Here is a 21,963-nt window from a genome sequence, read left to right on the forward strand (position 1 = left end):
CAGGCATAGGTGGCATGGTCCATTGCAGCAGAGAGATCAGGAAACAGGCATGGGCAATGCCACCCTAAAACAGAGTATCTGGTGGAGCCTTAGCAACACAGGAAACTGACACAGTTCATGGCAGGCCCCATAACAGGAGGAGAGGGAGGGGACCCTGGCAACAATTTCCCCCCCTCGAAGGCCTCGTGATGTCAGGAGCGTGGCCTTCGCACTTTGCTTCAAAGGTCAGGTGGGCGGAAACATCTGGCGGTCGAGCTCCAAGAGGGGACAGACCAGGAAAAGGGAGGGAGAGGGGAGGTGTCACTTAGAACTATGTTCCGAGAACCACTTCTCTTAATAAAAATTTTGGAATTGCCAATGGGCTGCAGATATTTGATTCCACACCGGGAGAGGTAAACCTTATGCAACACTCAATAGAACATTAATGATTAAGGATAGCAATCAATAATCAATAAGCAGTAGAAAGCCATGGAAATCAGCAAGCAACAGAATACACCATCAGATAGGCAATAATCAATAGGAACATACCATCAATAGGCAGTGATCAATCAATATAAATCAACAGGCAACAATAGCACAAGCAGTGATCAGTGAGCAATTACTTAAGAACAGGTACAGACAAGTATATAGTGTTCAAAGAGGAACTGCAAAGATCGCAGGTGGCACAGTTTACAGTACAGCTGTCAAACCGGGTTACATATTTACAAGAACAAGCATACTTAGTCCATGTGCACAGAAACATACTTCCACCCCCCCTTGCTGTCGCATCAATCCGCAGTGCAGGGTTGGTGGGTGGCGGGAAGAAGCTCCAGGCACACAGTTCCTAGTCCTCATGGAGTAGAGCCGCTGGCAGCTGTCTGGAGACGGGCCGTGCGTCGGGAGGTGAAGGAATGCATGTACGTCCCCCCCTAGTCTATGAGAGGGCTCCAAAGCGGTTCCTGGCAGGCAAGGCATCCATGGGGGCCGGTTCTGAGTCCATACAAATTCATACATACAATACTGGTAGGGTCCATAAACAACAAAGCATGCATAAGAGAAAGAACCAACAAAAGCACACCGAGGAGGGCTCAAAACTTCTAGCAGGAACCTGTTGAAATTCCCCTGTGCCTGGGGCAGTGTCCCCATAGTGCAGGGCATGGAGGAAAGTTAAGGCAGAAGAAGGTCTGGAGTGTAGCGGTCCAGACGGTGCACCGTCCAGAGGTGCTGGAGCTGTCGGTGGCTCCAACATCCCAGGTAAATCAGGGTTGCACACAGGATGACCTGGAATGCCAAAATTACAATGATGGGGTGCATGGCCAAATTAAAGATTCCGGTGGCGGTGGGGCTCCAGCCAAAAAGGGTTTCCCACCATAAGTGCTCTCCAGTGGTCTTGATCTGCTGGGCTAGATCCAAGATCTCCTTGCCGTTGTGGGACACAATCAGAGCGGTGGTGTCCCCATCCCTTTGGATTGTCTGTAAGGTGTGTCGGAGCTGGGGGTGGGCTAGGAGCTCGTGGAACAATTGCAGACCGATGCCCAGGGAGACAGGCTTAACATGCTGGTAGATGGAGGGCGCCAGGAGGATCTTTTCCTGGGTCCAGACCGGTACCGAGTAGGAGAAATCGCAGGCTGCCACCGAAGACAGGTTGCAGAAGTGGCGGTTCACTCCGGGGATCATGGGCTTGACCTGGAACAAGTTCAGAATCATGAAGTCCCAGGCTGTCCTCACACAGGCGCATCCCTTCCCGAGGTAGACCACTGTGGAGCTGTTTTCGCGGGCTACCTTGAAGGGGCACTCGTTCGCGATGTCCACTTACGGAGCTACACAGGGATGATGTGGCGCAAAGGCTCGGTCCTGGCAGATGAAGCCGGTCTGGTCCTGATGTTTGCACCCTAGCAGGTTGATGAGCTGCCATCCGGCCGGAGTGAAGCGGGCCCAATGGTTGGGGTGTCGGGCGTAGAGGACTTTGGTGTCGCTGACTTGTAATCCCAAAGGCACCACAGGATACACATGGAAAGACTCGTGGGCGCTGGCCATTAGTAAAAATAATTTGAGCTCCTGAGTGGTTGGCGTGAAAGATGAATTTATGAGGGACCCCCAGGATTCGAGTTCCAATTCAAGGGGTGACGATTTAGAGGTGATCAATCGTTTAATTTCCAGGGGCAAGTGCCCATCAGTGGTTTGCCGAATTAGCCCCATGGCCACAGCCTGATTCAATTGTTGGGCTTGCATACATGCCATAGCAATGGACACGCTGCATTTAAAAGACTGTGTTCCCTTTAAGAGCAGAGGAAAATCCCTTTCAATTTGGCTTTTCCAATTGACTAAAATGGAACTAATTTCATGTTGCCCATTTGAAATAGAATTTAGGGACTGCACCACCGGTTTGCCTAGGTCGGAGATGCTAGTCGTGGCGTGGGCAAATTTATTGGCCAGGGTTTCTATGTTGACCGAATCCATAATCGCTAAGCCTCCAGCTGCAGGAGCAGTCCAGTCGGCAATGCTTCGTCTGGCACGCGAGAGAGAGGAGGGGGAATCAATCCATACCTGCAGCCATGCGTTCCAGCCTTTGCTGCTGGCCTCCAGAGAGGGGTCGCACTGCGGCAGCTTCTGGGTAATGTTGAGCTCGGCCAGGTCTATCCTAATTTCCTTCAAAGACATTTGAGGGCAGACTAGAGCTCTCTCTCGAATGTCAGTCTTTAATATGTGGGAGCCCACTATGTGTGTGCCGCCTTGGCTTAGCTGTTCGCTATCAGCAATTAAAGGGTTGATTTGGATGGTGTGGGTCTCCTTGGTCCGAATTAGCAATGAGTAATTGCCTGGTTCATGGGTCAAATTCACAAAGAGTAGCCCGAGCTGGTGGAACTTTTCTACCAGCGGCTTGGTTTGGCATTCAGGCGTTTGTTGAACCAGTGTCCAATCAGGGGCGCCGTGTTTGGCTAATTCTTCCTCCTTTACAATCCAAGTCAGGTTCTCCCAGCGCTCTATAGCGGCCGAGTGAACTGTGCCTGAAGGGGACGTGATGGTGACCGATGCAGACTCGGTCGTAGTGGTGCCCAGCATTATGGTTACTCTAAAGGGGTCTCCTGCCTTCCATACTGCGGCCGACACCAAGATAACTTCACAGTATGGCTCGAAAGTCTCAGCAGAAAAGAGGGAGGTTTCAGGATTGGCAGAGGTGGTATACTTGTCTACCACCGGGACTGGGGTGGGGGCTGGCCTAATGCAGGGGAAGTGTAGGCACGGAATTGGTGTGATAGGAGTGTCGGGGCTGTTGGCAGCATGGGTGGCTGCTCCTGCTTCTCCCAGCCCAAGAGGGCCTGCATCAGAGCGGACATGGGCATTCCATGGAATAGCTCCATGTTCGCTTTGAGGTCCTTGAGTCGCATCCAGAGTTCCCAACGGAGGGGGTCCTTGGCTGGCGGCGCAGCACCGCGGTCAGAGGAGCCCTCATGGTCTCTCTGCTGTGTTCCCCAGGAGTTGGCCTGACTTGGTGGTTGTATGGGTGCTGTGCCTGAGGGGGCGGGGGCACCAAGGGCAGTGCAGGTCTCTGGGGCTCAGGAGGTCCCTGTGGGGAGGAAGGGTAGTGACTTGGGGTTGGCACAAAGGTTACTCCCGGGCAGGAGTCCCTCATGCCGCGGCCCCGAGTGAAGCTACCACTTCTCCCGCACAAGATGTCACCTCTAGGCTCCGGGTACGAGTTCTGCCCTGGGGGCCAGTAATGGGAGTGGGGACCGTGGTTTGCGTAGGTGACTGCCTGAATGGTCTCACTCTCCTTCCTACGAGGGGCCAGGGACCTTACTGTGCGGATGGCTCTGGTTTCTCGCAAAAGGCCGGCAATGCTCCTAATGCAAGTTTCCAGTTCCGACCAAGTAATGCTCCCGGGTTCTATGCCAGCTAAGGCCATTTGGGTGGTTCCACTGAGTCTGTCAATGACGGCTGCTCCGAAGTCCTGGTCATCAAAATCTGCCACATCGTGGTCATCTATGGCCACTTCCTTGGCCAACTCGGCTAAGAGCTGCTTCCTAGCTAAATAGGCTTTGAGGTCCTCTCTGGGCTTCTGAGTCTCCACAATGTAAAGGGCTTTGAGGCTTTTGGTGGGACAGAGGAATGAGCATAGCTCCTTCATACATCCGTACTGGCTGCGGGAAGCTAGCTTCCTATTTGAAATATACGCGTTGAGGCTAGAGGCTAAGTCGCGGGTAGCGCAATGGCTGGCCAGCTGCGGGCTGTGAGGTGGCCATGGTAGTGAACCACTGAATGGTGGTCTCGCGGTTATGGCCCTGAGTTCGTCAAGTCTCCAGCTACGGGCTTCCTTAATGACCTGATCTACGGTCTTGCCCTTCTCATCCATGGAACTAACAGCTTTGGTATTCACGGGGTTAATGGGCTGTGAAGTCTCTTCAGGCTGGTGCGAGTGGGGCACCCAGCTGCTATCACTCTCCTCTGGGAGGGCTAAAAGGGCGGCGGGGTGCATGGCGGAAATCACGGCTTGCTGCATCCCCAGTTGCTGTTTTAACGCTTCCGCCTCTCTTTTGCATGCAGAGTGGTCCGCTGCGGCGGTTTTGGTGTGGTTGTGCTCCACCATAAACTGGGCGGCGTGGGTGAGTTGGGCGATTTTCTCCTGGCCCTTGGTCAAGGCTCGCTCGGCTGTCTCAGCGCGAGTGGTGGCAGTTTCAGCCTTGTACTGAGCGTCTTGGAGGGCAGCAGCGAGTCCCTGCTTCTCCAAGATAAAGTTAACGCGCTCTGCACGCCGCTCGGCAACTCTCTCCTCATGACTTCTCTCCTGCTCTATAATCTTGGCTCTTAGGTGCTGTACCTCGGAGCATAAGTTTTCCTGCTCTCGCTCCATCTTCTCCTCTCGTTCCCTTGTCTCCTTCTCATGAGCAGCTCTCAGCTTTTCCAGCTGCTGCTCACTATCCTCCTGTGCTACCTGTAGCTTTTGAGTTAGTTGAGCTATCCTGTAGGGTGGTGAAGAGTGCCCAGGTTCCATATCGGTCCCTTTTGGATGAGCTAGGCTTCTTCTTCTCACAAAAGTCCTGGAAGACATCCCTGACTATTTAGAGTGGGTCAGGTCCCTTGAAGGAACCTGCTTCCCAGGGGCAATCTCCTTTCTTCACTATCCGCTTTCCAGGCAGGGTACTTTGGGGTTTGCCCGGTACATTTTTCCGAAGCTGATCTGGGGGGTTTCTGGGGTAGACCAGTGACAACAAGGGTAGGGCGATTGGGGCTTTCAAGGGGTCCTACACTGGTTTTCTCCACTGGGGGAGAAAGAAAATTCCTATTCCCATTCTCAAACTCGGTTGCGAGCCATGGGACCAGGAGAGTCCGGACTAGCAGCGGCGCTGCCCTGTCTTTTAATTCAAAGGTGCTCTCAAGCTCTCTGCCCAAGAACTAAACGCTCAGGTGCTCCCAAGCCACGTGCTCAGGAACTAAACACAATTGTCTCCAAGCCTTGTGCTCAAAGATTTCCACAATGTGTCCAAGCCTTCTCCTCAAAGACTGATTCAAGAGTACCGCCCCTGCGAAAAGACGTGCCTTGCTTTACTGTGGAGCCTGACCCACTGGGAATTCATTATAGGTGGCTCTCGCACAGTTGTGACTGGCACACGTTCGTGAGATGGCAGCCTCAGAGTAAACTGTCCAGGTTGGTTCTTTGCTGCCTGGGAACATGGCTTCTTCCTTGGCACGGCTTGGGCCTGCTAGCAGGCTGTCTAGTGGTGAGGGCAGACCCAGTGACCGTCCTGCAAGGGGCTCTCCGCGGGAACTGACCAGGGGGTGCCTGGCCAGGCTCGTGGAGATTCCCTCCGGCTGGCACTGTGCTGCTAGTGGCATGGCTTTGGGCCCAGGTGAGGTAGGTATCCAAGGAGGCAGGAAACAGGCATAGGTGGCACGGTCCATTGCAGCAGAGAGAGCAGGAAACAGGCATGGGCAATGCTGCCCTAAAACAGAGTCTCTGGTGGAGCCTTAAAACAGCAACACAGGAAACTGACACAGTTCATGGCAGGCCCCATAACAGGAGGAGGGGGGTCCCTGGCCACAACACCCCTTCCCCTTTTCAGCAACAAAAAAATCTTAAACCCATGAAAAAGACTCCTGTCAGTCTTCAATCTAAAAAAGTGGAACACTGCTAATTTACACAACAGACATATTAGAGAAACATGTAGATACCTACAGTGAGGATGTGACGGGAGTTTCATCATAACGTAACTCATAAGCCTACTGTATAGAAACCAGGTGCAGTTATTATTAAGATATGGCAGGATTCAAATGGCAGTGGTAGAAGTGGTACATTTCACAATAACATCTCCAACCGCTGCCAAACCTTTTCAAATGAGGCCCAGACCAAAATAGATTAATTTAGGGTTGTGCTTCCTATGGCTCCGATCGCAAACCATTCCTTTTGTGATATCTGAATTTGAAACATTTTGGGGGGGGAAAGTGAAAGGAAGGGTGGGCTCTGAGTGCAGTGTTGATGCTCAAAGTCTGGAGGTCATTCAGCAGCATAGTCCAATTTCTACTGTTTCTTATGCAGAAAGGGGCAAGTTAACATCACTAGCAGTTTCCCGTCTTTGTATCTCAAGGGGTTTGTGGGGAATGGGGACAGCTCTTTGCTTACTAGAAATGATTTAAACAACTAAGATGAGACTGTTCTGTGTGGCAACCTATCTGTGCAAGTTTGTGGTAGCCTGGTGGAAACTAGAGTTGTATTCAATGCGGTCACCAGGCAGCCACATGAACACATGCATTACTATTCAGAGTATAAAATGGGAGGCTCTGGGCCATCTTAGGAGGATAAGTGGCAGTCTTGTATCTTCCTAAGGAACAAGGAGAAAGTGTTGGAGGAGGTACTAAGCAGAGGAATTGTGTTCCCTTTGTGACCTCCCTTGACCTCGCCAAGATACCATTCCATCAAAAGAACAGTCAGGACAGCTTGGGTCACTCACCTAGTGGGGTGCCAGCTTGGCTCCACACCAGCCTCCTGACAGTGAAAAGGGAAACTGGATGGGAGATTAATGTTAACTTCAAATTATAAAAACAGTGCCAGAATTGGAGCCTGCAACTTGCATCTGATAGACAGCAAACATTACAGATTAAAAGCCTGTTTTATTACAGTTTTGTTGTGATAATGTACAGCTTGAATGATTCTTCAAATGTCTTCCTTCTGTAGGCTACACCTAAAAATCTCAATTCTCATGCAAGGGACTCATGATGAGCTACTTACTGTGATTCTTCAGAAGATTCCTGCTTTATCTTCAACGATTTCTTTGTAGCTGGCATTTCGTCTAAAAATAAGGCACAAATAAGACTTTTAAGCAAGATTAAGCCTTGTTACTTTAACATGCAACTGTAAACTATCTACAAGCATTCCCAATCTGAATTTGAATCTGAATTCAAATCTGAATGATGCTGCACCCCACAAATTTTGTACCATAAAAGGCAGATTTCTTTAGTATTTTTAAAGTGCGTCCTTTACTGAATTGTAGCCAGATTCCTCTTGTGCAACTTTGCTTAAGGCTACTATATTTGAAGAATGATTCTTGCAGAGAGGGAAACTCTGCCAATGTGGCGACCAGACCAGATGCATAACCAGGAGCTCTGTGGGTTTTATCTCAGTATATTCCTATCCTACTATTTTATTGTCTTAATTGAGTCTCCTGGGTATACAAGTCTGGCTGCTTGTTCTTGGGAGCTAATTTGGACAGCTGACAGGACAGCTGTGTGCGGACTTTGAATTTTATGTTGGTTGTTTAGGAGTTATGCAGACTGCTAGATTTTAAAGGCCTTCTAAGACATTCTAAACAACACTTGTATCTGAAGGGTGTTATTCAGTGTTCCAAAGAATTCCGGGGCTTAATGGCTTTGGGCAAACGGCCAAGAGATACGGGGGAGTCACTCCTCCTGCCTATTAACAAACAGATGAAGATAGGAGACTATTTCCCTCTTCAAAACAAATTTGAGCTGGCTTATCCTGAATTTACCATTGAAACATCTAACAGCTTTTCTCCTTTGGGAAGAGATCCCCCCCTCACCGAAGGAGATGGGGACCCAATATGTTCATTTGATAAGGGGAATATAGAAGGCACTGAGCCCTCAACAGGGGCGGGGTTCTTAAAGATACAGCAAAACCAGCAGCCGAATGATTCAAATGAAGAGGCATCTCCATCTGCTGAACATTTCCTTCTTGACTTAATTGCCAGTACAGTTGGACGTCTCTTTAAGAATAAGGGAAGTATGGTAGGGAAGATCAATGACCGTACCTCAGAAATAAAGCTGCTATCGACGAGGCTAGTTAAGCTGCAACAGGCTCAGTGGGGGAATGCTCCAGTGGAACGGCCTGCAAGCCTGCAACAGGCTCGCACTCCTAGTGGTAAGACTCTAAAGCCTTTGTGGGAGTATTCGGGCCCCGGGGGTGTGGCTATGCACAAGAAGAATGTCCGACACATGGTCCTCCAATCAAATAAGGTATGCCTGACAATCTGCCCTTATAGAGGGAGACAGATAAGTTGGGGAACCAAATATCTGGCAAAAATGCATCTTAAAGAGCTCCTACATTTAAAATACCAAAAATAATAATAATAATACCATGATTCTTACAGAGAGTCACTTTCTGAATGACTTTTTTGTTCATTGCTGCTATTCTGTATTTCAATATATTTAAAGAACAGTTTCATAAAACAAACGTCTTTATAGCAGATTAAGGTTTCCCATGTCAAATCTTATTCCACCTAGTACTGAACACAAAATGCATGCACTCAAATGCAGCTGCTGTTATAGTTACTGTAACAATAACAGTAAGATGCCTCAATCAATTTCATGGTTAAAATAGCAGAATTTAAGTCAATCCTCTGAATCTTCCAACATTGTAATTTCAGGTGGGCTATTTTACAACAGTTACTTCCTCTCCAAATATAAGCGTACATAGCATCAGTCATCAAATTGCAGGAATTCTTCTCTGTGCTGCTGCCATATTCCCAGTAGCATAGTGGTTAAGTGACTGGACTTCGAATCAGCACTCTGCTAGTTCAACTCCCACTACTGCCATGAGCTCTGCAGGTGGCCTTGGGCAAGCCACTCCTCTCAGCCCCACCTCCCCAGCTGTATTACGAGGATATCAACAACACTGACGTTGTTCACTGCTCTGAGTGTGGCACTAATCTATCCAGATGGGCAATATATAAGCACACTGTTGTTGTTATTTACGAGATACCTAAATGTCATCATCAAGGTACACAGCAACCCTGTTCACAAATTACAGTGAACACATGTACAACTCATGTAGAGCATACACTTGATTTTTTTTTCATACACTTGATGTTTTTTTCATACGTGCATTCTCATGCTACATTCAATGCATGTACAGCTGAACATGTGATTTAAACTTCACATTTATCCAAGTACTGGTCCCTGACTCCATTTGTAAAATGAATGCACACTGCCCCTTTCTTACAAACAACATAATCATCGTGGTGTTAAAGTGCATGGGTAGGAATTCAGTTAGAATAAAATCTCAGTAAAAAATGTTCATATCGTAAAGGTCCAGGGATGCATTCAACTTTAACAAGATCAACAGAGGCTGGTTTACTTTAAGTTATAACTAATGCACAAGTCTAGAGATTTTAGTATTGGAATAATTTTATCTTATTAGATTTTATTCACCTTTTGCTACCTATTTTGTGCTATGTATATTTTATTGGGATATTTTATCTTGAATGTTTTATTCTGCTTGGGATTGGATGTTTTAACGATTTTATTATGGCTTAAATTTTAATTGATGTAACTATGTAATTCTCTTAAGCCCTATGGTCAATCAAGCTTGTAAATAAAAGGAAAAGGGTGCCTTACAAACAGGTGAACGCACATACATGCGGGCTGTATGTGCGCTCAGTCTTGTGTGAACAGGACTTGCGGCAACATTCCAGGACCAGGACGATTATTCCACATCTGCACATGGTTTTGTGTGCTACAAGCAACTGGTATTAGCAATGACACAAATAGATCAACAAGCAAGTAAAATGCAAGTGTTTGGACAAGGCTTGATGCCTCTTACCCAACTCCGGATCTCCCGACTGGTAGCAGTGGAGATCCTGACTGTGGTTCCCCCATTCGTCTTGCGAGTACTCCTCCATCGTGCTGCCGTCTGACTCCAGCTCCTGATACAGGCCACTACTGTTGATAAGCACAGGTTGGCAGGGTTGAGAGTCCCATCCTCCTTGACCAAACACCTGTTCCAACTGTTCAAAAGTGTAACTGCTTTTTCTTTTGCCAACTCCATGCTCTTTCACTCGGCTGTAACACCTGCGAAGGGTCTAACACACAAAAGGCGTGCGTTAAGTTTATACTGCTGCAGTGTTTGTTACATTTCCTATACTTTATGATTACTCCCCCCCCCGACCTTCTGTACTCTGTAATCTGCCTTGAGTCTTTGTGACTAACTACATACTCTCCCATCAAGGCTGCTAAATATGATATGCATTTATTTCTGATTTCATATGAGCAATGCTTCATCATGCATACTTGGACCATTTTAGCTCCAAAACAGGATACTATCAAGTAGCCTTAAAGCCAGATTGCACTTTCACAGTCACTTACAGGCTGATTCCGCACACGTTGGATAATGCACTTTCAATGCACTTTATCAATCGTTTGAGGTGGATTTTTTGTTCCGCACACAAAAAAATCGGTTCCAAATGATCTATAAAGAGGATTGGAAGTGCATTATCCAACGTGTGCGGAATCACTTACAGCTGCAACATACACCGCTTTTACTTGTATATTTACTACAAGAGGACAAGACATTGATGAGAGCATTGGTTTAAAGCACTGGTTGTATCTGTTGTTCTTTACAACTAAGGACCTTCAACCACCCCCAAATTAGCTGTAATAGATGCAGAACTAAATCCCGGTCAGATACCAACAAGCCCATAAGATGTACACCTTTAACAAAGGGAGGAGCAAAGAATAGCTACTGTTTTGCCCATAGTTTTGGAGAAGTTTAGGGGAAGGAGGGGGGAGAGACAGAAATAGAAAGTCACCAAAAGGAGATAGTTGGATCATCCCTTAGTCCAGAAAGAAAACATTAAGAAGTTTTTCTTTAAAAAAAATGGTTGCCTAAACTCTTTAGCTAGTAAAATATATTACTTACATATTTTGCATCCTTACTAACTCACTCTGTCTCTTGGGAAGCTGCTGAAATTTGAAAGAGGTGAAATCAATAATGCTCTGAATTCCCAAGCTTAAATATTAACACACAGTACTAAGATGGTCAGGCCTAATAATTAAACATTAAGCCTAAATGTCCAGCCTAGAGTCTGAGTTGTATACATTCAGCCTAAATCGAGGTTTTGGCCACTTTCATTCTTGTTCTGATATCTCATGGTGTTGCCAGTATCATACATTACACAGTATTAAGCATAAAGCTCAGAAAATACATTGCTCACGACCTATGCTATCCCCCCCCTCCACTTCAGTAACATGGAATTAGATTTCTACAAAAAAAGCACTGAAAGTTACACTTGTCCATCTCCCCATCTGCTGCTGCTCATATCTTGCCCACTCCCTGCATAATAAGAATTAACTAGTACCCTTCCTGGTATTTAGAATCCCAAGAAAGGGAACAAAGGTATTAACTATAGTTAATTACATGGTGCTGCTTTGGAGAAGTGAAGAAAGCAAAAAAAGGGAAGAACAAGAATCATTTGCTAGCTGCAAAGTAAATGTTTTGTCAGTTCTGCAATTCTGGGATGCAGACAGAAATTGCTGGTCCCTAAATTCACCATCACGTAACAAACAAAACTGGAAATAGCAGAACTACTACTAAAAATGCCAGCTCTGAGACAGAACATCGGCACATAGTGCAGAGGAATGGAGTATTATGCACACATGCACCTCATTTATAGAGAGTACAAACAAGTAAATTATCAGAACCAACTTCTGTCACCTAACTCCAGTTCATCCTGTTCAACAAAATCTTCTGATGATGTTTTGCAAACATCTAGCAGGCCTTTCAGCAAAGTGCTCTTGTAATAACCATGTCCTGCGTAGCTTAACATGTCAGATGTAATGTTTATGCTTTCTTTAGATGACAACTCCGCCACAAAATTCTACAATTCCTAGTCCTGTTACACTGTTTATTAGATATACCATCGTACTGATATTAGATATACTATCAGTGAAAAAAGTGGACTATAAATAACATAAATAAAACAAAAAACTAAATTATTAACCAACTTTTCCTTTCAAGAATCACAAGTTCTCTACTCAATAGGAAAAAAGAAAAGAATGCATTCAAGTCCACTTTAAACAGAAGGGCCAAAATCAGGTCGCCCTTTAATATGTTCTGAATAAAACTGACGATCTTACTTGGTCTTTCACACTGTACTGTACCGCACACATTTTTCATCAAATTACTAAAAGTTAAAAATATGTACACGCACTTGTGATAAACATTCAAAATGTTTTAAGTAAAAATAGGTTTCATGCCTTTACTCTCTTTCTGATATGTTTCAGCATAGGACACAATCAACTTACTGCAAAGAGTTAGACTACATGAATAGTGAGAGTTAAACCTAATAATATTGCAGCCATTAATGCAAGTTCATTAGAGAGGGTAAATGCTTTTATTAGCAGCCAAGATAAAACAAACAATATCTCTAGCATAATTAGCCAAGAAATCTTCTTAATGTACACTGATGAGAGTCTCCTGAGAGTTTCGTTTGCAAATACCTCTACAAAGGCTTGGGAGTCAATTTAGCATTTGATGGTATATCCTCTTACTACCTGCTAGTGTTACAAAAAGAATGTGACTGACTTCAGACACCCCTCCCCATCTGATTAAAAAGGGAGAAGGCAGCAAAATTCCCCTCTCTCGTGTCAGTAGAGCTAGTGCTTGTAGAAGACAATGGGGGGGGTGTTTATGTCCCCTTCCTTGTGTGGCAAACGTGGGTCTCTAAACTTGGGGGAAATTCCCTGGGGTGGGAAAGGTAATGAGGGAAAGATCCTTGCATGAGTAGATCACTGGATTCAACCTCCCATAATTTATTCAACCATGGAAGGCTACACGTCCCTGCAGGTGATAACAAGCTTTTTTCCAGCTGTTACAAAGTGTAGACGTGTAAAAATAAACTAAAGGTTTTGCCATGTGCTTCTCAATGAGAACACATCTACAAGATTCCCCTTAAGTTATAGGTAAGGTTAGGAAAGGCCAAGACACTCATTTATCTTGAAATCTGAAATATTTTCCAGCAATAATGGTAAGAATGGCTGTATTAAGTCAAACAAACAGCACCCCAGTGCTACCCTGTCTTTAACAGAAAGCTACTCTAAATGTTTCAAGGAACAAATACAACAACATAGGCCAAATGCTGTCTAACTTTGGTACTACAAGCAGACATCCCCAAATTTGAGGAACATTCATAAGCGCAGTGATACAGTTTAGCACAAATGGAGTCCCAGGTGCAGCCTCTGGCATGTCCAATTAAAAGGATCTTCAATACCAGAACAACTCCTGAGACACTGGAGAGCTACTGCAAGTCAAAGCAGGTAATACTGTACTGGGCTAGACAGACCCATCTATGAGGATACTTCATATGTTCAATTTGTAAACAGATCTGAGATAAAACAAAAGTTAACTTGCATGTTACCAGTCGCTCTTGTCCTTGGCTGAGGTGGTGGGGAAATCAAAAGAGGAGAGCGGGTACAAGGCCGCTTGAGCCAACCCGATTCCTTACGGTAATGTTTCTCAAACTTGTGGTTTGCTCCCACAAGCCTCCCTGTCCCCTTCTGAACTTTCTTGCCCTCATGGTTTTCTTAACACTATCCTGGACTGCACAGGTGAGTGTGTTAAGATTCCCATACACAGTTTTGCGCAGCCAGCTTCTGCATGTAAGTTGGGGTACTAATCAAGCACTGTTATTAGAAAAGGAACAGAACAGCATATCTATGACTCACTCCTAAATCGCACAAAGAGAAGACCATCCTTAGAACAAAACAGCAACTTTTCCTGGGTTCTTTCCTGGCTCAGGTTAAAGCAATGGGGACAGCTGCAATACAATCCCACAAATCCAGTGAGGACTACTGAAGGGACAATCAACCATCTGCTTCAAGGCCCCGTTTCCCCTGCAATTTCTCACTCCTGACTTCAAGGGTCTTCCCATGCTCCAGGAAGGTTGGCACTGACATGCTGTTTGAGAATCACTGCCTTCAGGTGATTGAAAAAGTGATCCTGAGGAAGCATAAAGATTGCAAATGACAGACATTCCCCACCCAATGAGTCCACCCCCAAACATTGATAAGCGAAACACACAGCCCTGAATATAGTTGCCTGCTCTACATTTACAGTGTGGGAGAAAGGAAGGCTGTGCAGACTCTGAGGTCAATCGAGACACATACAAGGAAGTCCTAAAAGTCTCCCTCCATGAGACTCTCCTAGAAATTGTCTACAGAGACTAATCTCACATGCTTAGAGTCCCCGGCACAGGGAACAAAAGACATACAATCATCTGTTGCTGAGCTTCTGGCTGTCTAGATACAGCCTCATCTAGATAATACCTGCTAATGAAACAAGTATGGTATTTCTTTAAAAAGAGTTTATTGCTGACCCGCGCCTCCATTATTTCCAAACCTTCCAAATGATTAATGGAAGGCTTAATATTCCTTTCAGCATCCTGCTGAAAATAAGATTAGTGTTGATGCTGCCCCCCTCACTGCTTCATTCTTCTTTCCTCCTAAGCATCTTTGGTAGCGGCAAGCATATTCAACTTTCCTAACAGAAAATATTTTGTCATTTTTCAGCCCGGCCCTCAGAATGTTTACAGGGAAGTAAGTCCCCTTGATTTCAAGGGCACTTACTTCAAATATCTTTACAGCCTAAGGTCCGCTAGAGACCTGATTAGAAACACTCTGAGCCCCAAGTCCCAGCCAATACACTGAAAACACTCCTCTGGATGGATCAAAGGAATCTGTAATTTTATGTGTATTTTCTATGAGGACTCTACAGAGCACCTAAGTGGGAGTAACTAGCAGTTTCATTCAAAAACTTCCCTGAGGAAATGGGCACAAAGAAGGAAACGGGAGCCTTTGTGAGCAACCTTGTCTGATACCTGCTGAAGAAGTCACGCGATTATCTGCTTACCCAAGAGTAACTTAAGACAGGGATCTGGCAGTTCCAAAGCACTGATTCTGCATATGCTTGGAAGCAAGACAAACCAAAACGAAATCAAATATCCCACAGTACAGCTGTATGCCAAGCCCATGGTACCGATTGGTTCCTTAGAAAATTAAAATTCTTCCAGGCAAAAGAAAAGGAAGTTATATTAAGGAAGGCAAATGATGAACATTAAATTATCTACAGTAAATCATGTTTCAGATGAGAAGATCAACATGTTATCACTGCATAAAGCGTGGCACTGGCAACCTTGTTCTGTGAAACAGACTTATCAAAGGCTTATCAAGGATACTGCCTTAGGCCAAGATTAATGCTGAATATATGTCAGATAATAGCTGTCCAATGTAAGTGGAAAAGATTCTGTTAGATAATGTTTTATTCAAAGGAACAAGATGTTTGTAGACAGTGAATATATACATTTTAAGGAAGGACAGACCTGACCATTGCTTTGACTTTGCATATCCTTCAGTGGTTTTCTTCTCTGTATTACTCAAGGTATTGCTTGATTAAAACATATTTTTGGTAACACAACTGCTTTAAAGACTGTAAATGATAAAAAATTAGCGTTCAATAGCAAAATCAAAATTAGAAGGTGAATCTTACTTTTCCCTTGAAAGTATGCCTATTTCTAAGCTCAACCTCTTCACTGCATAAGGAAACATCACTTTCCTTATATCTCTTGTTACTTTTTTCATTCAAAAAACAGTTACTGCACAAAAATTATAACATTTTTGGTTATGACTTCATATCTACACAGGGTTAGGAACAATTTGCTAGTTCTACTCAGACTCTTATAAAAATGATTTCTGTCAAGGAACTTCCTCTCCTTGATCTTAAAGTCAGGCTAACACTTGCTCAAGATTCTTCAGTCATGAGGGCTGAATTCTCATGCAAGTGTTCAAGGGCCATATAAGCTATCCTAAAGAAAACTGCAGAAATGCAGCCCCTAATCCTATGCCCATTTACTCAGAAGACAGACCCTCTCTATGTTTAATACAGCTCATTTTGAGGCAAGCTTGCACATGCTCTTTTAATGCCACTTTCTAAGGGAAGTCACAGGGTCCACTTAAAAATCCAAACACAAATACTGTGTAACACCTTTTATTAAGATGAGTTGAAATAATTCAACACAAGCTTCTCAGGTCTCTAACATTCTTCATGAGTCTGGAAGCTGGAGGGGGGAGGACAGGAAGAAGAGGAAAGAAAGATGTCCCATAACATGACATCAAGGCCTGTGGCATCTTTTGCAAGATGTGCTGCAGACCAAATCAAACTAAGTAGTGCTGCTTGTACCTATGCTTTGCTGGGAACAAAAGAAGGGGGGAAATGGTATCTTCCATTGAAGAATATAAAAACCAGGAGGTAATAAAATTTTCTCCAGCACTAGTGGCATGTGTAGGTCCCTTAAAAGGCTGCAGGGGAAACATGGTAGTCCCTACGTTTAAAAAAAAAATTGGACAGAAGTTTGCATGCCAAGAGCCAGCAAAATTGCACAACTATACCTCGTGAGTGGAGGCAGGACAACAAACCCTCATAAGCAAAATTTCATACATCATTTTTCTACAATGGAAAAATCCCTCCAGGAGCTAATGAAGGCCTTTTAATCAGAATCACCTACATTTTTCTGTTATTAAAGCATATGAGTTGTGTACATGAAGTGCACATATAAGTCATATGAAAGTGGTTTTAAAATATGGTCATCACTGTATTACTCTTCACCTATAATGATAACTAATACTAATGATATTGCAATACAGTATCCCCTTAAACATCTTGTATTATTTGGCTGCAGACATATACAGAAACACGTAATTTAAATCCACTAAAATCTGGATCTTTGTAAATGCATACTATTGAACTACTGTTAGGTTTAAATGCAGTATTTATGCATACAATAATCAATGGCTAAATCTCCTGAACAGAGAAACAGACCAAAGCATTTAAACCGTTAGCATGTGCACAGAACCTGGCTGAAGAGATGTTAGCGTACGGAGCTATACCATGTATTTCGCAAGATTTCTCTGATAAATTAATCTGGAAATATCTCACACTAAGTCTACAAATTGATTAAGACAACACCATTAGCGCAGCAACTGGGCCTGTAGAAAGTTTTTGAATGTCCTCATAAGCAACTTAAGAGAACTGTTTACACAGACATATGTAGTATACCGATGCCTGCTACTGGATCTTGAAACTAGGTCTTCCAAGTCCAATGTACCGTCCCGTGGAATATGACTTGCTATATTATTCTTAGTATCTGGCAACAAACCGGACCAGGATACAAACACCCTATGGAGCCCAATCTCTTAATGGCAGCTTTGGAATCCAGCAAAGATATTAAGAACTTGCAAGCAACACTATAGGAAACAATTAAATTATGCCAATTAAGAACGGTTGTAGACATATACTAAGGACTATTAGAATGATAAAACAAACAGGATGGAGAAAGTCCAGCTGTGAAAATAAAACCCCCCTGAGAATTAGCTCCAAACCAATCATCTAGATTGGTAAAAAGATGCAATGTGGACATTGACATGTAGTGATACTAGAGTTAGGTAGAACAGTAGAAGCTCTTGGTTTGATCTCCAAGTTACAGCTCATCACCACCTCAAACTTGGGAGACAAAAAGCTTGCATCATCAGATGCTCTATTTAGATCTGTCTTCATACTAAGTTTGAGGATAGGAGATCTTCATCTGCAATGATGCTACTAATAAATCTGGCATATAAAGTTGTAACTAAAACAACATCACAATTCCTCAGACTCTTTCATTCCCCATAGTTCCATCCCATAGCAGTAATAACCTTGTTATATTTACTCCTAACAAATGCTTCTGTCCGGAACACTGCCTCTTTGAAAGACTGGAAACAGATACTCAAAGGGCTTTGTGTTTGAATAATCAAAGTCTGGCTGAAATAATTAAACCGGTATAGAGCAGCTGTTTGTTAAACAAGAGGATAACCAACTTGGAATAACTGCAACGACTGAAGTCAGGTTTAAAACCTTTGCTTCAAGTAAACTCTTTAAGATCATGGTTCTCAAACTTTTTGGAAAAAATATACATTTCTAATCTGACTGAAGTTTCTGAGTCTTACACACAAAGTAACTCCATGCTACTTCCCCGCTCTGCAAATTAAAATGCAGGAATCCACAAACACCGGATTATAACAAAGTTTATAATTTAATCGTTATAAATGTATAGCACCACTGAGCACACATTATGCAGAGACAAACTCAGATATGCCATTGACAATCTCAGAACCTCCTTTTCCAGCTTGGTCTCACAACTCATGTTGTGAAGACCAAGAGAACTGTGATCCACTTTTGGGTTCCAGCCCACAGTGTGAAAGCTCTGCTTTAAAGAGAAAGCTGTTCAGGACACATAACAGAGACTAACACCTCCTGAGAAGACAACTCATTTCTACCTATGGATCAGCTCAGCTCAGCTGCTAGAGGCTGCTGGAAAGGGGGAGCCACCTAACTAATAATCTGGGTGCCTATCTGATACTTCTGCACCACTCCAACTAAGTTACAGATGATATGTCCTGTCAGCAATCTTGACAAGATAGGGGAGAAAGCACATGCCAGATTCCATCCAAGTGTGCCCTTTCCCTGCTTTTTACATTAATTATATAAAAAAGAAATTACCCTTACTGGCAATGACTAGGTTAGCAAATACAGAAATACTGCATGCTAGAAGAATAAAAAAGAAATATTAGGAAATTTGGGCATAAGAGTATCTTTATATACATACATGTTACCTCCACAAGTTCCCATTTAATTAAGAGAACTATCAACTAAACAAAGTGACAGATCTCCCCCCAGTGACTAATCTCACTCTGAAACAATGACTCCCAAATGGAAAAACAAGGAAAACTATTGCCATTGTGATGATTAACACAGTTTTATCAGTCGTGATATCCCCTGAGAGAAGATCAGCATGGAGAACATAACCATTAGCCAACAGATTTACATTTACTCCATAAGGCATTTTTACCTTAATGAGAAGACTAAATCATGTTGCCAGTAAGAACCACGTAGCATTTTTGTTCCGTTCAACCAAGAATTAAAGATGCAATCTGTGCTTTTCCAGGACTATTCAATGTCCCTGTAATTTGGCAGAAAACCCAAGCAGATGACTAACTTTCACAAGATCCTTCATTATCCAGAAGTTCAGGTTATTGACAGATGTTTCCAAAAGCTCTGAGATCTTGTCTCAGGCCACATGAACTCATCACCCCCACATCTAAAATTATTTGACACATCCCACTACCATATCCTTGGCACTGCTCTTTTACAGGAAGGCAAAAGCCCACAAACCCAAGCTCACCACTGTGAACTGCTTAAATAGACTACTTGGGCTAAAAACATTTGTCATGCTACATAAGAGCAACATGTTGCTCATTACCTTTAGATGATAGCCACAGAACGTCTTGATTTTGTCCTATCCCTCCCACCTTGCCTCACCCCCTCCTAGGGCTATCCCTCCCCCGAAAAAAGTCTAGCATCCAATATGAATTCTCTGCTCATCAAGCTGTGCTCACTTCTGTTACAGCTGTACATCATATGGCCAACCAAGTTTAAAGCATCAGACCAGTCTAGAGAAAAACCAAAGCATAAACATCTATGACACAATTGAGAATCTTTTCAGTTATGAAAACTTTTAGATTCTATGGCCCAAATTAAAAATAAAGAAATGATCACCCTGTGACCCCAAACTGGGATTTAACCAAGTGGCAGGTCGCTATAGTTGGCTGCAAGAGACTACAGGAGATTTAACGGGCTGTTTTTGCAGATACTGAATAACGCACTTTCAATGCATTTCAGCGATTTGTTTGCAAACGACTTTTCCCGTTTCACACAGTAAAATCCAGCTGTAGAGTACATCGGAAGTGGATTGAAAGTGCATTACTCAACGCGTGTGCAAGCAGAAGAGGCATCAGAGAACCTAAGAAGATGGGTTTGCCGGCAAGCACAGGATTCTCGGCGCATCCCCGGAAGGCTTGCAAGGGAATCTCGGAGAGGGACCGGCAGCTTTTCTTTTTCAGCGGGCAGGGGGCAAAGGCTAACACGGGCAGGCGGAGCGAGGAGCCCGCCCGCCCAGCGCATCTCCTCCGCCCGGAGCATCCCCGGCTCACGTACCTTGATGCGCTCCCGGCACTGGGAGGGCGTCCGCTCGTAGCCCAGCTCGGCCAGGGCCCGGGAGACGCGCTCGTACATGGCGGGGCCAGGGGCCTTGCTGCCGAAGACGGTGCCGGCGCCCTCCAACTGCTGGTAGCGCGCCTCCACCAGCCGCTCGTTGCCCCACACGGCGATCAGCGCGTTGGTCTCGGCCGGCGTCCACGACATGCCTCGGCAGGCGGCGGCCGTGGCGGTGCCGCCGGGCGAGAAGGAGACGGACGGCGAGGCCCCGCCGCGGCCCGAGGCCCCGCCGCCGCCGCCCCCCGAGCCGGCCCCGACCCCCGTCGCAGCCGCCGCGGCCACCGAGCCCGGCCCGGCGGGGCCGAGCGGGGAGGCGCCGCTGGGCGTGGACGGGTCGGAGAGGCTGGGGTTGCCGTCGCTGAGCGCCCCGGGCGAGCCGGGGGACATCACCTCCATCTTGGGGATCTTCAGCGGCGACTCGGCGGCCGGGAGCTGTGAGGAGCCACAGGGCGCCGCCATATTGGAGCTGCCGAGGCGAGCGGGCGGAAGTGACGGAGGGGGCTCGGCGGGCGGGGCTTCCGCCAGGAGTGAAGCGGGAGAATAGGAAAGGGGCAGAAGCCGCGCCGGCGGTGGGTGGGAGTGGCGGTTGGGTGCTAGGCTGAGGTAAACGCCTTCTCGCAACTAGCTTCAGGTGGGCGGCTGGGTGGGTTGGTCTGTAGTAGAAGAGTAGGATTTGGGTCCAGTGGCTCCCTACAGGTCAACTATGTTTCTAGGGTGTGAGCTTTAATAGAAGTTCCCTTCTTCAGATACATTCAGAAGTGGAAACGTGCAGGGTTTTATCCAGCCAGAAAGTGAGAGGGTATTTCAAGTAGGGTATAATCAGACTGAAATTCGCTTGATAGAGTTTGGGCGGAAAGAGTAGAAAATCCGCATTTGTAGTAAGAGAAAGAATCCTGTGTCTCTATTAAGCCCTCGCGGGGGGGGGGGGGTCCATTGTTCCGAATTTGCAAATAAACTCAATTTCAAAGTCTGGCTTTGTAATTTTCCTTTGAATTTGCTCTGCTTGAGAACTGCTGCTCTTAGGTCAGCAGCGGAAAGCCCATGGAGATTAAAACGTTCTCCTGCTGGGTTTTGAATGTTGTCATTTTTAAAATACCAGATTTCTAACTGTTTAGTCTTTGGTGAAGGGGTTGACCTGTTTGTCTAGTGTAGAGAGTAGAAAGACATTGCTGACACTTGCAGTGCAGTCCGAAGGAAAGTTACTCTAGTTTAAGCCCATTGAAGTCAATGGGCTTCGACTGGAGTAACTCTCCTTAGGATTGCATTTTAGATGATGTACATAAGGCTGGAAGATGTTGTAAGTCTCCTTGAGGCCCTAAGGTGACAAATAAATAAGATGAGCCTGAAATGGTATTGCTGGTGGTGTTAGGTCCAGGGAGTATGTTGTTAGAGCGAATAGAGGGACAGTTTCTCACAGATTTGTTATCAGGAGACATTCCAAAGTTTTATGTTTTTTTCCTCTGGGTTGTTCTATTGCCTGAACGAGGCATTCCTACCTTTGGTATTAGTAATGAGTCAGATAACAGGGGGAGGCACCATGAAAGAGCAGCAGACTGTCCCCTGGTTGACCTCAGTGTCCCATCCTGGCTTAAAAGAACATGGTTAATAATGTTTAC

At 45.1% G+C, this 21,963-nt stretch overlaps 1 protein-coding gene across 1 annotated transcript in view; it reads right to left on the minus strand.

The window, feature by feature from the left end:
- The window catches only part of MSANTD2 (Myb/SANT DNA binding domain containing 2), a 24,219-nt gene extending 3,413 nt beyond the window's left edge, over nucleotides 1–20,806 (minus strand). The window contains exons 1-3 of the mRNA XM_054997924.1: nucleotides 20,288–20,806; nucleotides 10,031–10,289; nucleotides 7,205–7,265 (exon numbers count right to left, since the gene is read on the minus strand). Coding sequence (XP_054853899.1) covers nucleotides 7,205–7,265; nucleotides 10,031–10,289; nucleotides 20,288–20,806 — 839 coding nt within the window. The remainder of the gene's footprint in view (nucleotides 1–7,204; nucleotides 7,266–10,030; nucleotides 10,290–20,287) is intronic.
- Between the last annotated feature and the right edge of the window lie 1,157 nt (nucleotides 20,807–21,963).

The sequence above is a fragment of the Eublepharis macularius genome, chromosome 14, assembly GCF_028583425.1.
Source record: "Eublepharis macularius isolate TG4126 chromosome 14, MPM_Emac_v1.0, whole genome shotgun sequence".
In the NCBI taxonomy this organism is placed as follows: Eukaryota; Metazoa; Chordata; class Lepidosauria; order Squamata; family Eublepharidae; genus Eublepharis; species Eublepharis macularius.